This window comes from Onthophagus taurus, chromosome 6 (assembly GCF_036711975.1).
Source record: "Onthophagus taurus isolate NC chromosome 6, IU_Otau_3.0, whole genome shotgun sequence".
Taxonomy (NCBI): domain Eukaryota; kingdom Metazoa; phylum Arthropoda; class Insecta; order Coleoptera; family Scarabaeidae; genus Onthophagus; species Onthophagus taurus.
The window spans coordinates 19,892,953-19,907,910 of record NC_091971.1 but is presented as its reverse complement, the minus strand read 5'-3'; the positions used below and the strand labels follow the sequence as shown (position 1 = coordinate 19,907,910).

The 14,958-nt window shown below is 32.8% G+C and overlaps 3 protein-coding genes across 3 annotated transcripts; all 3 read left to right on the top strand.

The window, feature by feature from the left end:
* Nucleotides 1–5,355: 5,355 nt before the first annotated feature.
* Nucleotides 5,356–9,176, top strand: LOC111415593 (general odorant-binding protein 83a-like). The gene is made up of 6 exons (XM_023047339.2): nucleotides 5,356–5,468; nucleotides 5,524–5,646; nucleotides 5,707–5,742; nucleotides 5,803–5,908; nucleotides 5,974–6,038; nucleotides 9,031–9,176. Exons 1-6 carry the CDS (start codon nucleotides 5,406–5,408, stop codon nucleotides 9,046–9,048), a joined length of 411 nt encoding a protein of 136 aa, XP_022903107.1. The 5' UTR covers nucleotides 5,356–5,405; the 3' UTR covers nucleotides 9,049–9,176.
* Nucleotides 9,177–9,436: 260 nt separating this feature from the next.
* LOC111415591 (pheromone-binding protein-related protein 6-like) lies at nucleotides 9,437–10,276 on the top strand. Its single transcript, XM_023047337.2, has 6 exons — nucleotides 9,437–9,514; nucleotides 9,569–9,691; nucleotides 9,746–9,781; nucleotides 9,840–9,945; nucleotides 9,993–10,057; nucleotides 10,109–10,276. Exons 1-6 carry the CDS (start codon nucleotides 9,446–9,448, stop codon nucleotides 10,124–10,126), a joined length of 417 nt encoding a protein of 138 aa, XP_022903105.1. The 5' UTR covers nucleotides 9,437–9,445; the 3' UTR covers nucleotides 10,127–10,276.
* Nucleotides 10,277–10,343: 67 nt separating this feature from the next.
* LOC111415589 (blocked early in transport 3) lies at nucleotides 10,344–11,250 on the top strand. The gene is made up of 3 exons (XM_023047336.2): nucleotides 10,344–10,473; nucleotides 10,526–10,936; nucleotides 10,991–11,250. The coding sequence occupies exons 1-3, from the start codon at nucleotides 10,435–10,437 to the stop codon at nucleotides 11,075–11,077; spliced, it is 537 nt and encodes a 178-aa protein (XP_022903104.1). The 5' UTR covers nucleotides 10,344–10,434; the 3' UTR covers nucleotides 11,078–11,250.
* Nucleotides 11,251–14,958: the final 3,708 nt, after the last annotated feature.

Below are 14,958 nucleotides of genomic sequence, written 5' to 3'. Positions count from 1 at the left end.
AACATTAACTTTTAAATACATACATTAGTTTTAGATAGAACAATATGAATTTTTGTTAATTATTCAATAACTATAAGAAATATACCCTAGAAACTATATATATTTGTTGTCAGAAGAAAATAACAAATTATTTTAGGTCATAGCCCACTATGGTTTCCATTTAAAAAAATAAAGTTAGGTCTAAAATCTCGAAAATAATAGATGGGAAAAAAAATTTTCCTACACCACTGAATTCTTCGTAAAAAGTTGCCCATATAATGTTGTATTTATAATACTCTATCGTTGATAATAAGTGAGATATAAGTACGAAGGCTTTCACGGCCGGTGTGAATTAAACTAAAATTAGAACTAAAACTAGAACTAACACTAGAAACTTTCGGGTTTTGCCGTGCGTCTTTTAATAAAAGGTTTGACGTTTCGGATGCCATGTTGCAACCTTCTTCAGAAACTACTCTACTTCGAACCAGTTTCTGAAGAAGGTTACACAGAAACTAACACTAACACTAGAAACTTTCGGGTTTTGCCGTGCGTCTTTTAATAAAAGGTTTGACGTTTCGGATGCCATGTTGCAACCTTCTTCAGAAACTACTCTACTTCGAACCAGTTTCTGAAGAAGGTTGCAACATGGCATCCGAAACGTCAAACCTTTTATTAAAAGACGCACGGCAAAACCCGAAAGTTTCTAGTGTTAGTTCTAGTTTTAGTTCTAATTTTAGTTTAATAAGTGAGATATTCGCGATTGTCGTTTTCGTAAAATTTTCACTTTTTGCCGATAGGGCGAAAACAAAAGACGATAGCTGTTCGGAGTTTTCGGCATTAGCATTTTCTCGAAAAACGAGATCATGACATGTAAGCTACTTTTTTTCTATCTCTTTTAGTTTCGGAGATAGCCTATGCGGACATCGAAATTGGGACACCCTGTAGAGGACAATAAATTAAGATGATTGAACGCAACTTATCTCTGTTGCGTTAAATCATTAAATCATCTTAATTTATTGTCCTCTACATGTCCCTGCTCTGTGTCGGTTCTTATGTAAATCACCCTGTATAAATCTACAATAGGTCCAATGCCTATTTTCGAATGGTGTTGTGGCGTGGTCTGCTAGTCTTTCGACAATAGGCAAATGAAAATGTAACATAAAAAATAAGTTTAAAAATTACAAAAATTGTTCGAAATGTCCGCCTTCAGCTTGAATGCACGCTTCACATCGACGAAGTAAAGATTTGCAACAATCGCAACAATAAGTATGAAACACAAATACAGAGTTGGCTGTGATAACAAAACTGAGTTCTTTATGTCAAACATTTCAATTTACTCTATTCTGTGTGTTTCAAAGTTTATAATTGTAAGAGTTTTGATCGAAAACGAAAATGCATGTATTTACGACTGAAGAATATGCAGATATTATTTTTGTATACGGGCTTTGTAACGGAAACGCTCGGCAAGCAGCAAGAGAATACCTTCGTAGGTTTCCAAATAGACATCAACCTGCCCATACAGTGTTTAGTGCATCATTTTGCAGACTGAGAGAAACAGGTAACCCCGCTCCACTACATTCCGTTCGTCCCCATGATGTGAATGTACAAAATGAAGAACGTGTTATTGATTTAGTACTTGACGACCCTTCAATTAGTACTTGGCGTATAGCGAGCATGTTACAAATATCCCAAAGTTTTGTATGGCGTGTATTGAATCGAGAAATGTTACATCCGTTTCATCGCCAAAATGTTCAAGCATTACATCCTGGAGATACTGAGCAACGCTTAACATTTTGCCACTGGATTATTCAACAACATGCTCAAAATAATAACTTCATTTCCCAAGTTCTGTGGTCTGATAAAGCGTGTTTCACTAGGGACGGCATAAATAATTATCATAACGAACATGTGTGGTCCTTGCAAAATCCACATGCAATTAGACCAGGAAGATTTCAGCAACGGTTTAGTGTAAACGTTTGGGGTGGCATTTTTAACAATTCTTTGCTACCTGTATGGGTGATAAATGAACGCTTAAATGCAAATATGTACAGAAATTTCTTGGGACATAACCTTTTCGATTTTATCGACGACGTACCACTTAACATCGTTCAAAATATGTGGTATCAGCACGATGGTGCACCACCACATCGAGGAAGAGAAGTCATCGCTTGGTGACATGAACATTTTCCAAACAAATGGATTGGTAATGGAGGTCCAGTAGTCTGGCCACCACGATCCCCAGATCTAAATCCGCTGGATTATTATTTCTGGGGATACATGAAGCAGCTTGTGTACCATGTAGAAATTACTACCCGTCAGCAACTTCTGGACAGAATTCAAGATGCAGCTAATAGCATACGGAATGATCCAAATATCATACGTCGTGTGATAGAATCTTTACTTCGTCGATGTGAGGCGTGCATTCAAGCTGAAGGCGGACATTTCGAACAATTTTGTAATTTTTAAACTTATTTTTTATGTTACATTTTCATTTGCCTATTAAACTGTGTAAAATTTTCAAAGGCTTGTAACTCTTTAACCAAAATGAATCGGACCCATATTCATATAACATTTTTTCCTTAGAATCACATCACCTTTCATCGGCCAAAGTTTGTCATAGAGCTAATGAATCACCCTGTATAAAAACAGGCGTCACAAGTAAGGAATCAAGGTATATCTGCTGACTGAACCAAATGGCACGATCATAAGATCACAGATGTATATCGGGGCATTAGATGATTAGCTGTATAAAGGGCCATACTTTGAAAGTGGTATTAGATTTATTAGCAGACAGAATGAAGCTCAACTCTAAAGATGTATTAGCAAAAAATAAAATAAAAATGAGGATACTATTGCCACATATTTTGACGATATCAACTACTGGAAATGGTTGGCTGCTGACAATGGAACACGGAAACGAAATTCACTTCACCTTTCATAAAATAAGATTTGTAAAACAACATGACATTAGATGATTTTAGAATTTCTCTTTTCAGCAGTCTCTTGCGAGTGGAATTTTGGAACGCCCAAAATATTATATTTGTCAGAACGTGTTTTGACATGAAAATAACATCCAAACCAAAGGATGGACGTGTAAATAGAAACCGGTGTAGAATTTGCTCCATGCAAAATATAAGAAGGCAAACAATCTATCATTGTGAGAAGTGTCCAAATCAGCTTGGATGTTGCGTTGGTGAGTGCGTCGAAAGTGCATATGTGTCTACTATCGATGCCAAAAGTTTTAGAACGGACGTACACAATGTCAATATCCGGTTCAGGAGTAGGTTAACTTCTCCCTCCCATCATTTGGAATTTTTTAAGAGATGCTTCTTATATCAAATTACATCTGTTGTTAATAATCAGTGATGGGCGCTGGATAAATACCTGACGGATAGGAATTTCTAAAATGGGTATTTATCCGGGTATTTACCCCGGCCCAGGGTAAATACCTAAACAGTGGGTATAAAAGTGATACCAGTAAAAATATATAAGATTTCAAAAAAAAAATGAAGAGGAAGATGATGAGGAATTGTCAACAATTAAAGACGTATTATCATTAGACGAATCTGTCGTAATTTAGATTAGATCAAGTTATTATGATTATTATCATCAAGCAGCCCTCTGCGTCCATTGTTGGACATAAACCTCCCCTATTCTGTTCCATTCGATTCTATTCTGTGCTGTCTGAATCCAATTGTTAGTCATTCTTTTGACGTCTATTTCGCCTGTTCGCTCGCGGTCTCCAATCAAGCAACCATTTTGTCCACTTGCCCAGTTCCACTTAAGCTTTGCCACAATGTTAATAATATCATTTACGCCAGTTCTTCTTCATAGGTCTTAATTTCGTATGTAGTTCCTCAGAGTTAGACCCAGGATCGATCAATTTAAGTCTTTAAGTATTTCTTTAAGTCGTTCAGCATTAGTTTAATCTCTCCAAGGCTATCCGATATAAGTACTATATCGTCCGCGTAGCGCAAATTACTGAAGCAATTGCAATCACTGTTTATGCATTTTTCGGTCGAATCCAATCGTTTAAATGCACTCTGAGAACTGTGATGAACAATTTGGGTTCAACAGTGTATCGCCTTGTTTTACTCACAATCAGTACTTTACTACTTCTACTCTCTTCAGTACTTTCATGCAAATTTACCGTCATTGTAGCATTCTTGTAGATGTTATAAATAAGTTTGGTATATCAATAATCGACTCTGCTTTCTTGAAGTGCTTGCAAAACTGCCATCAACTCAATTTGAATTAAATTTTATAAATACCTCTAAATACCCATCTTGGGTAAATACCTCCGGGTATACATCCAGGAAATTTACCGTTGAAAATAAATACCCGGGTATTTCACAAGACTGATAATAATCTTCCTAAACATTTAGTGAGCCTACCTTTGAACCGATTTAAGAAATCTTTACGGGACTGGGTTTTGGGTGTGTGACTGTGTATTTGGTGGTCTCGGGGGATGAGATTCGTATATGATATCATTTGGACACTCTTTAGTATAGTATGTGTGGTTAACTATTGTGCATGTTCGACATTAGCCCATGGCGGTGTTATGGTGGTTGTCATTGAATTTTTTAGTTTATTATTGTTTTTGATTTGGGTTTGAGTGGAAGAACAGGTGTTACCTGAACTCCGCCTAAATTCAGGCTTAATGTAACTTCTGTTCATACCTTTGTATGAACAGAAGTATAATTTTTTTTTAAGTTTTCTTTGTACTTGATGAAGCCTGAATAACGTTATTATTATTATTATTTGTGCAAAAACAATAAGACGCGCTTTGCATGTCACATTTTCAATCAATATTTGTACTTATCTCGTGAAAAGTTGTAGTGCTCAGTGAGTGGATACCAGAAACTCTTTTGTAACATGTTTTGTTTTTATATTTAAAAAAAAAAGTTATTGTAATACCAAATAGTCATGGTTTCATAGAAAAATAAGTAACAGAACTAAAATAATTAGCAGTTACAAGAATAAGTTTTGGAAATTGGATTTATCAAACCTGGCACCACCACTCACGTTATTCGAAATAGTGAACTGTAAAGTACGTAAACTTTTAAAAGTTTTTAAAATAATATTTTTTAATCCCTTGTGGATTTGTAATAAGAATTTTCGCTATAAAAAGTAATTAAAAAAATCATATACCAAGATTCTTTATTCTCTATTGGTGTATTATTATTAGCTATTAACAAGTATTGCGCAGGTAGCTATTTCACCGGATTTAATTGAATATTGTATTGTTATTATAAATTAAAGGATCTCTGCATGTTTGTCACAAGTAATTATATGTGATTGCAACGAGAATTAATTATAAGATTAAAAAATCGGTAACATTATAAAAGCTAAACCGACGGCGAAGTCTTAACTATATTCAGTCGATTTATTGCAAAATCTCGGTATTGATTTTAAAACAATTAAAAATGTGCAAGAAGTTTTTAACTTTTTTGGCGTTAATCGTTTCTACCTACGCAACTATTCCAGATGTAAATATAAAATTAAACTTTTCTATACAAGATATTTCTTAATTTTTAATTTTAGTACGTTCCCACTGAACTCCACGATTGGATGATAAGCATGAGGAACAAATGCATCCAAGAAGCACAAATAACCGAAGCCGATGTTGATACATACGTTATAAGTAATAATGCTCAACCTATGATGGTATATTTCTAATAAAATTGTTTTTATATTTATTTTTTGAATTAATGATTTGATTTTTAGTGCTACATGAAGTGTTTAATGCGTGAAGCAAGATGGGTATATAAAATTAATGAATTCATTTTAATAAAATAATTTTAAAGTAAATTTTAATTTTAGATGACTCCCGATCATCAAGTTAATTATGAAGTTATTGGAACTATGGAATTTGGGGATATGAAAGATATCGTTATGGCTGCTTTGGAAAAATGTAAGACTTTTACAGGTACGTACAAAAAAAAATAAAAATTGTTATTGTTGTTATTTCACTATGTATAATTTTATTTTTAGATGGCAAAGAACCATGTGAAACAGCTTACAATTTTAATGTATGTTTGCAACAAGCTGATCCAGTTGTAAGTAAACATTAATTTTTAATCCATCCTGTTTGCGTACAGTAAAACCTCGATATAACGAATTAATACGGGGAAGGGAAAAATTGTGTCTGAAAACGCACGGCTAAACCCGGATATTTCTAGTTCCAAGTTTAGCTCTAGTTTTAGTTCGATGAAAAATGTACAACAATCTAACGCTGAATAACAACTTAAACTACAAATTTATCCTTTTCTGAATATATTTATAACACAACCAAATATATTTCATATACCATACTAAATAGCAATGTTTCAGCTTTAATTTGATGTAAAATTCACTCCTTAATTTTCATAAATAATCATTCCACGATTTTTTAAGTTTCAATCTGCATTATTACATTTTGTGATTAAGATGAAAATATGACACAACTTCAAGTTTCCTTTTCTAAAAGATATTATAATGCAACCAAATATGTTTCATATACCATATTAAAGAGCAACATTTCAGCTTTAATTTGATATCAAGGTCACTTCATAATTTTTATAAACAACCCTTTCACGATTTTTTAAGTTTCAACCTGCATAATGACATTTTGTGATTAAGATGAACATGTAACACCACTTAAAGTTTTATTATCTAACAAATTTTATAACACAACCTAATATGGTTCATATATCATATGAAAGAGCAATGATTCAGCTTTAATTTGATGTCAAATTCACTTCTCTATTTTCATAAACAACCCTTCCACGATTTTTTAAGTTTCAACCTGCATTATGACATTTTGTGATTACGATGACATTTGTGAAATGTAACACGACTTAAAGTTTTCTTATCTAAAAATTTTTATAATACAACCTAATACGATTCATATCCCGTATTAAAGAGCAATATTTCAGCTTTAATTTAATTTCAAATTCACTTCCTAATTTTCATAAACAACCCTTCCACTATTTTTTAAGTTTCAGCATGCATTATTTCATTTTGTGATGAAAATGTAACACAACTTAGTTTTATTATCTAAAAAAATTTATAATACAACCTAATATGGTTCATATCCCATATTAAAAAGCAATATTTCAGCTTTAATTTAATATCAAAGTCACTTCTTAATTTTCATAAATAACCATTTCACGATTTTTTAAGTTTTAGCCTGCCTTATTTCATTTTGTGATTAAGATGAACATGTAACACCACTTAAAGGTTTATTATCTAACAAATTTTATAACACCACCTAATATGGTTCATATATCATATGAAAGAGCAATGTTTCAGCTTTAATTTGATATCAAGGTCACTTCATAATTTTCATAAACAACCCTTTCACGATTTTTTAAGTTTCAACTTGCATAATGTCATTTTGTGATTAAGATGAACATGTAACACCACTTAAAGTTTTACTATCTAACAAATTTTATAACACAACCTAATATGGGTCATATACCATATGAAAGAGCAATGATTCAGCTTTAATTTGATGTCAAATTCACTTCTCTATTTTCATAAACAACCCTTCCACGATTTCTCCAGATCAGATACCGTAGACAGTTGTTTAGATATACCGTATACAGTTGTTTTGAAGTCTTTGCAGTTTGTTTCGGAGTGTTACCGAAAGATCAAGATATGCCGTGTCAGCATAATCTATATGGGGGAAAATCAGAGAAAATCAAAGATTACGACGGACCATGGGAGGAAGGAAGCAACGGAGACTTTTCAACGAGTGGAAACAATGATAGACCTTTCTGCAGACGGATTGAATTTGAGGTTTCCAGAACATTGTAGAATCCATAACCACCCCAAGGTTTCTAACCGCGTCTAATAGCTGATAATTACAAGAAATGCAATGGGTGACGGCTTTAATAAAAGTTGGAAAGAGCAACGAACCCATCACACTGCCCTGGGGTACACCACATTTCATATCATAAGCAGACGAGAGCGCAGAATCAGCACACACACACAAGGAACGACAGGAAAGGTAAGATTGACACCAAGATAAACATGAAGAGGTAAATCCAAGGGCAGCTAACACAGTGACGCTAACAAGAGATCGTGATCAACCGAATCGAACGCCTTGCTGAAATCAAGTAGTACAAGGATGGTAACACAACGTTTATCGCAAGCATACCTAATATCATCTGTAATCTTAATGAGCGCTGTTGTCAGAGGAGGGTCAGCAAAAAACCTCGCCAATGAATCCACATCACAAGCAGCCCGAACAGAAGGGGACTCAACCGTCCCTAAGGAACGCATAAACCTCCAAAACGTCCTCGGATTAGCATTGAATAGTCTCCGGTAGAAATAACATTTTTTGGCATTCCTACATTGGTGATTGCAACGGTTACGCGAGATCCTATAGCTTTCACGATTAATAGTATTTGGAATACGTTTAAATAATAGCTTTGCACGGTTACGCTCCCTCATCAGTGATCTTATTTCATCACTTAACCATGGTGCGGGCGGATGTCTCACCCTACGTCGTCTGAGTGGGGCATGCTTCTCATAGAGATTGATAAGTTTAGAGTTGAAGTAGTCAACCTTGCCTTCTTAGTCTGTTTTTCTCGTTTTCTCCATTTTCTATCAATTTCTGCCTTGTTCTTCTTCCTGGGCCTTTTGCCACGTATTTCTACTACTTCAGTGTCATTTTCCTCATTTTGATTAGTTGGTTCTTCTTCATCTTTCATCATTGGTACCTCACTAGCACTAGTAATAACAATAACAATGTCATCTTCTTCATCTTCTATGTCTGTCTGTTCAGAATTATCCAACAGGAGATTTTCTAATATAACACAAACTTTTTCAGCCTCAACCAAAAGTTCTTCATCAGTCAAAGCTTTGTTCAAGTACCAAAACGTATCTGTACGTTTTGGTACTTTACTTTCGTTTGGCTAATTTTTATATCAATCTCAATATTGTACCTGTTATTATCCTGACAAGTACCATCGGGACACAAAGGGTTATATAGATAATATTAATATATATATCGAGGTTTTACCGTATTAAGATTATCTAACTTTCATTAATTTTTCTTTTTAGCATTACTTCCTACCTTAAAGAACATGATGTCAATAAGATACTGTATTTGATTTTAGCTATGTACTCGGATTTGTTCAACTTTTTCTTCTTAAAATTAGAGATTAATTTAGATAAATAAAATGTATCAATAAAATTTCTGAGAATTACTTGGTTATTTTTTTTATTTCCTGGGTGTTTTAAACCTAATTAATTCCATCTAATTTATTTAATTAACTCGCACATTATTTGTCATTAAAGGTTGACTCGACATGAATAAGCATATTATGCATTCTTAATGAGGAGTTGAAGTGTATGTTTAAGTAAATAATTGTTAGTAATCAAATCGAGATTAAGTGAAAATAATGAATTGGTGAGAATATAAAAATGTAATCGATTTTTTTTTCATGTTAGTTTTTAACAAGACTAATCAGTGATCATGATGATTAACCATCACTTTTTAATTTGTTTGTTTTTAGTAGTCGGGGCTTATGCAGATTTGCCTGACGTAAATATTTTTCGATAAATAGTAAATAGTTGATAACATTTTAACATATTTTAGTTTGTACCTAAAGAATTTCACGATTGGATCTTTAGCATGCGAGCGAAATGTATCAAAGAAACTGGGGTAACTGAAGCTGATATTGATTCGTATGTTATAAGCAACAACGCTCAACCTATCATGGTATTACAAAATAATTCTTTTTGGAAATCTTTTATAACAAAGTTTTTGTTTTAGTGTTATATGAAATGCATGATGCTTGAATCAAAATGGGTAAAATTTCTTTTATTAATTTACATTGATTTTTTGGTTAATAACATTTAAATTTCAGATGACGTCTAATCATCAAGTTAATTACGATGTTATCGAGAATGTTGTCCAAGGAGAATTGCAAAAAATACTTATTGCAGCTTTAGATAAATGCAGAAACTTTCCAGGTAAATAATATTGCTTCCTTTTCAGATGAAAAAACGATTTGTTTTAGATGGCAAAGATCCTTGTGAAACAGCTTATAACTTCAACGTTTGCATGCAACAAGCTGACCCAGTTGTAAGTTAATCTAATTTATTATTAACAAAATATTATGACAAAATTTTTCAGCACTATTTCCTACCATAAAACAATTTATTGGTACCTTATTATTTTGAGGACGATTCTTTACTATTCACACTGATTTCTCTCTTATGCTTTATAGAGTAATATAGAATTTATATAATGTGTAGAACTAATCTTTGAAAAGTAATAATAAAATATATTATGTAAAATAAATTTTTGAATCCAAATTGATTACAACGCCATCTCACCATCACATCAAAAACTAACACATACGTGAAGTTAGATAAATTTATCCTAACCTCAAACTACTTTAATTTTGACACTGCATAAAATACAACTCAATAAAGTTTTATTAGATTTTATTTCTTAAAATGTCTCGATCAACCGCAAGAATAGACGTGAAAAAAGTCGTAAGTTAAATGATAAAGCGTATTAAATATGAAACTAATTAATTTCTATTAGAATTCTGAATTAGTAACTTTAACCTATGGAGCCCTGGTAGCCCAAATGGTAAAGGACTTTGATAATGTCGACGATGTAAGTAAACAACTCGAAAGGTTGGGTTACAACATGGGAATACGCCTAATCGAAGACTATCTAGCTAAAACAGCAACCGGGCGTTGTTTAGATTTGAAAGATACAGCTGATAAGATCCAAAGTGCTTTTAGAATGTATTTGGGTGTACAACCAAACGTGGCGAATTGGAGCCCCGCCGGAGATGAATTTTCTTTTATATTAGATACAAATCCTATAACAGAATTGGTTGAACTACCAGAAGAGATCAAAGGGTTGAAATATTGTAATATTATTTGTGGAGTTATTAGGGGAGCTTTGGAAATGGTTCAATTGGATGTTCAATGTTGGATTGTCCAAGTACTTATTAATGAACAAAATTAAATTCCTTATTTTATTAAAATTTGTTTTTAGGATCAATTAAAAGGTGATGCTAATACCGAAATTAGAGTTAAATTTATTAGAAGGTTAGAGGATGCCATTCCTGCTGGGGAAGATTAAATTTTCAATAAAAAAAACAATATTATATAAAACAAGGTTATTATACATAATTCAAGGCAATTTAGAGCTAGAATATTGTTTTTCCATGATTATATTTATATTTTTAAGATTTTTTGTACTCTATTAGTATAGTGTATAAGAGTAAAAGTGTATAAATTTATTTAAAAGTTAAATCTACCTTAATTTACCTTTGTACTATGTGTTAACTCATTGCATGATTTATGAACCATAAAGTTAGTGATTGTAATTTATCAATCCCTTCTCAAAACTTACAAAGATTTACTTTTTTATGATAAACTTAATTTGTATAATGATCTAATTTTGAACATGATTAATAAACGCGCATATAATCAGTAGAAAGTTCTAAAAAAATCATTTGCCTTAAAAACTGTTTTGATATATTTATGAAATAGCAAATAATTCTTTAGAACTTCTTATAAAATGATACATGTAAATAATTGTGTAATTTACTACAATTATGGTTTGCAATAAACAAATCTACATTGAAAGGTTTAAAAAAGACCACTTTTCCTCTGCACCACCTCCCATTTTCAGTCAACAACTTTAAAACATCACATCAAGATTTGAGATATGATTATGAGTAATTAGTTGTTGACTGAAAATGGGAGGTAATTCCGAAACGTCTCAAATTGCTTAATATAAAACAATTAAAGAGTGGTCTTTTTTAAACCTTTCATATAATTATTTTTGTTGGAAACACAATAGAATCCGCAGCACCTCAAAAAGCAATTAACCATATCAGAATTTTGTCGAAAATATCGAACAAATCATGAAACGGTGTTCCTTGATTCCAATAAAAGTGTGCTGTAGACACTCAAATACACTTTAATACTACTAAGTACTTATAGATTTGTGTAAATTAACTCGAGTAGCGTACAACTATCTAGTAATTTTATATGACACTTATATAATTATTTACAATATTTACACCACATTGATAGTAAATTAAGTAATCTCAATACAGGATGTTCCATGTAAACAATTCATAACAATTTTTCTTGGTTCTTTTACTACGTTTTTGAAATTTAAACTATAGAAAAAAACGCTTTAAAAAACCTCTTTCCTGCTTTATTTTATAAATTCCCTCGGTACCGGTTTCGACCTTTACATTAGATCATCATCAGCCGAATCTACAGTTTGTCCACGGATCGAGTTACAAAGAGGAAAAAAATTTTTATTACTGAATTTTCAAACTTATCTCAGCATAAATAAAGCGTCGGATATGTTCAAACCACTAAATCGCACGAATATTATATTTTAACTATAGAAGTTGATACAAAAAGGAACATAAAAAAAAAAAGTACATAAAAAAGAAAAAGAAATATAAAAGAAAAAAGTACATACAGATTCGGCTGATGATGACTTAATGAAGAAGTTTTGTAACGCGTTTTTTTATTATTAATGCCTCATTTAAACTTGCAACATGGATTCTATCAAATCAAACTATAGAAGTTGTCCATCCTGATTTTTCAATTTAAAATATATACAAGATAGCCGCCACTTGCGGTCTAGCGGAAACAGATTTGTTGTATGTATGTAGCTTCATGTGGGGGTGAATCAAGCGGGGGCCTACAATGTGTATATCCCCACAATTAACAGAACAATTATAGTTCATTCAGGGGTCAGAACAGAGGCGGCGCTACCAGGGGTTGCAAGGGGTGCTGCACCCGGGCGCCGCCTAAAAGGGGGCACCGGCGCCTTTTTAATGTTTTCTCCAACAATATCTTATCTTTCTTTTGCAGTATTTAGACCTGTCAGCAGTAGCTAGTCTTCAGAAAGCAGTATTTAGTCTCCACAAAGCAATTTTAGTCTTTAGAAAGCAGTATTTAGTGTTCCAGACGCTGTATTTAGACCTGTCGGCAGTATCTAGTCTTCAGAAAGCAGTATTTAGTCTTCTAGAAGCAGTATCTAGTCTTCTTCCAAAGTTATGTATGTTTTCTCCAAAATATTTTATCTTTCTTTTGCAGTATTTAGACCTGTTAGCAGAATCTAGTCTTCAGAAAGCAGCATTTAGTCTCCACAAAGCAATTTTAGTCTTTAGAAGGCAGTGTTTAGTTTTCCAGGCGCTGTATTTAGACCTGTCGGAAGTATCTAGTCTTCAGAAAGCAGTATTTAGTCTTCTAGAAGCAGTATCTAGTCTTCTTCCAAAGTTATGTATGTTTTCTCCAAAATATTTTATCTTTCTTTTGCAGTATTTAGACCTGTTAGCAGTATCTAGTCTTCAGAAAGCAGCATTTAGTCTCCACAAAGCAATTTTAGTCTTTAGAAGGCAGTGTTTAGTGTTCCAGACTCTGTATTTAGACCTGTCGGAAGTATCTAGTCTTCAGAAAGCAGTATTTAGTCTTCTAGAAGCAGTATCTAGTCTTCTTCCAAAGTTATGTATGTTTTCTCCAAAATATTTTATCTTTATTTTGCAGTATTTAGACCTGTTAGCAGTATCTAGTTTTCAGAAAGCAGTATTTAGTTTTTTAGAAGCAGTATCTAGTCTTCTGCCAACGTTATGTATGTTTTGTTCTAGATACTGACAGCTACTTCTTTGTGGGTGTCTATCATCATCTTTTTGGAAGCCTCTTATTATCTATACGGATCTTGTACCACCCGGTATCATTTCTGCAGCTGTTACTTTGCTTTTGTGCTTACCCTGCATTGGCAAAGTTTCCGCATTGGTGATTTCCTGTCTTGTGCAATAACAAGACAAGTCCATTGGTTTCTTGTTCATATTCTTCGCATTCTTTTATTGAACACATAAGTATTGCCATGAAAAATCATGTTTGGTTTATAATCAATTTTTTGTTTTCTCTGAACAGTAATTTCAGACTTCATGTGGACTTTGAACAATGTAATTCCTGTTTTTTACTGAAGTCTAGTTTATAACTATTGCAATTTCAGACTTTTTCTTGCAAATTAAGTTTCTAACAAGAGTATTCCCGACTATTCCCTTAAGTTTGGTTTTTCACCAGTATAATTCGTAAATTTTTGCTGAAGTATGGATTATGATTATTCAAGTCTTTCTTAAGTTTATTTATATTTCTTTGATTATATATTTTTTTTAATTAAAATGAATTTTTAAATCAGATTCCCGATTTTTGGGTCGCAGTTTATCTCCCCAAAGGATCTGAATGACTTTTCACCGAGCAAAGTATTAATGTTTGTTAAAAGCATTGGACTGCACGATTTGATAACGTTATCTATCGGGGTAAAATAAATCCTTAAGGTCGCGGTGTAAGGTTGGTTGGTCCGCTTATCCGATATGTAATTTACCTAACTGTTATTCATTATAATCGAATAGTATGCATGCAAAATAATCGATAATGGTCTCAGGACAATCCTAGATGGACCGTATAAACAAATAATGAAACAATTTTTGGGGAAAATGTTTAGTGTAGGATAATCAATGAAAGTTTGGTAGGACCTTATTTACAGGCTGATTCAAAAAACCGCTGACAGGACAAACTTCTAGGGCAGGTAATACATCAAAAATTAGGATGAAAAGTCTTAATATACATGGGGTCGCAAATACCTCCTTAACGAGATATAGCGGGCCAAAGTTTCTTTAAAATTAAACATTATCTGCAATAAAAAGCCCTTTTTTAAAAATATTTTCAACTCCACTGCTAATTTTGTCAAACGTGCAGTATTTTCGTGTAAAGTGATCAATTATCTATCAATTGGTCTCTTACAAAACTTTGATTAAAGCAACAGTTTTTGATTGAATTAACAAATTTTCTACAAACGTGTTTTTCTTAAAAACCATTGCTTTGATCAAAGTTTTGTAAGAGACCAATTGATAGATAATTGATCACTTTACGCGCGTAGAGAGCAATGTTGTAGACAATAGTTTTAAAAAAGTGTTTTTTATT

Excerpts from the sequence above, each read along its gene's own strand:
- LOC111415591 (XM_023047337.2), top strand. The coding sequence starts at position 9,446 with ATGATGATTAACCATCACTTTTTAATTTGTTTGTTTTTAGTAGTCGGG. Across the intron at positions 9,515-9,568 it reads CTTATGCAGATTTGCCTGAC|TTTGTACCTAAAGAATTTCA; the intron begins GTAAATATTTTT and ends AACATATTTTAG. Across the intron at positions 9,782-9,839 it reads TGATGCTTGAATCAAAATGG|ATGACGTCTAATCATCAAGT; the intron begins GTAAAATTTCTT and ends TTTAAATTTCAG.
- LOC111415589 (XM_023047336.2), top strand. The coding sequence starts at position 10,435 with ATGTCTCGATCAACCGCAAGAATAGACGTGAAAAAAGTC. Across the intron at positions 10,474-10,525 it reads GAATAGACGTGAAAAAAGTC|AATTCTGAATTAGTAACTTT; the intron begins GTAAGTTAAATG and ends AATTTCTATTAG. Across the intron at positions 10,937-10,990 it reads TTCAATGTTGGATTGTCCAA|GATCAATTAAAAGGTGATGC; the intron begins GTACTTATTAAT and ends ATTTGTTTTTAG.
- LOC111415593 (XM_023047339.2), top strand. The coding sequence starts at position 5,406 with ATGTGCAAGAAGTTTTTAACTTTTTTGGCGTTAATCGTTTCTACCTAC. Across the intron at positions 5,469-5,523 it reads CCTACGCAACTATTCCAGAT|TACGTTCCCACTGAACTCCA; the intron begins GTAAATATAAAA and ends TTTTAATTTTAG. Across the intron at positions 5,647-5,706 it reads ATAATGCTCAACCTATGATG|TGCTACATGAAGTGTTTAAT; the intron begins GTATATTTCTAA and ends TTTGATTTTTAG.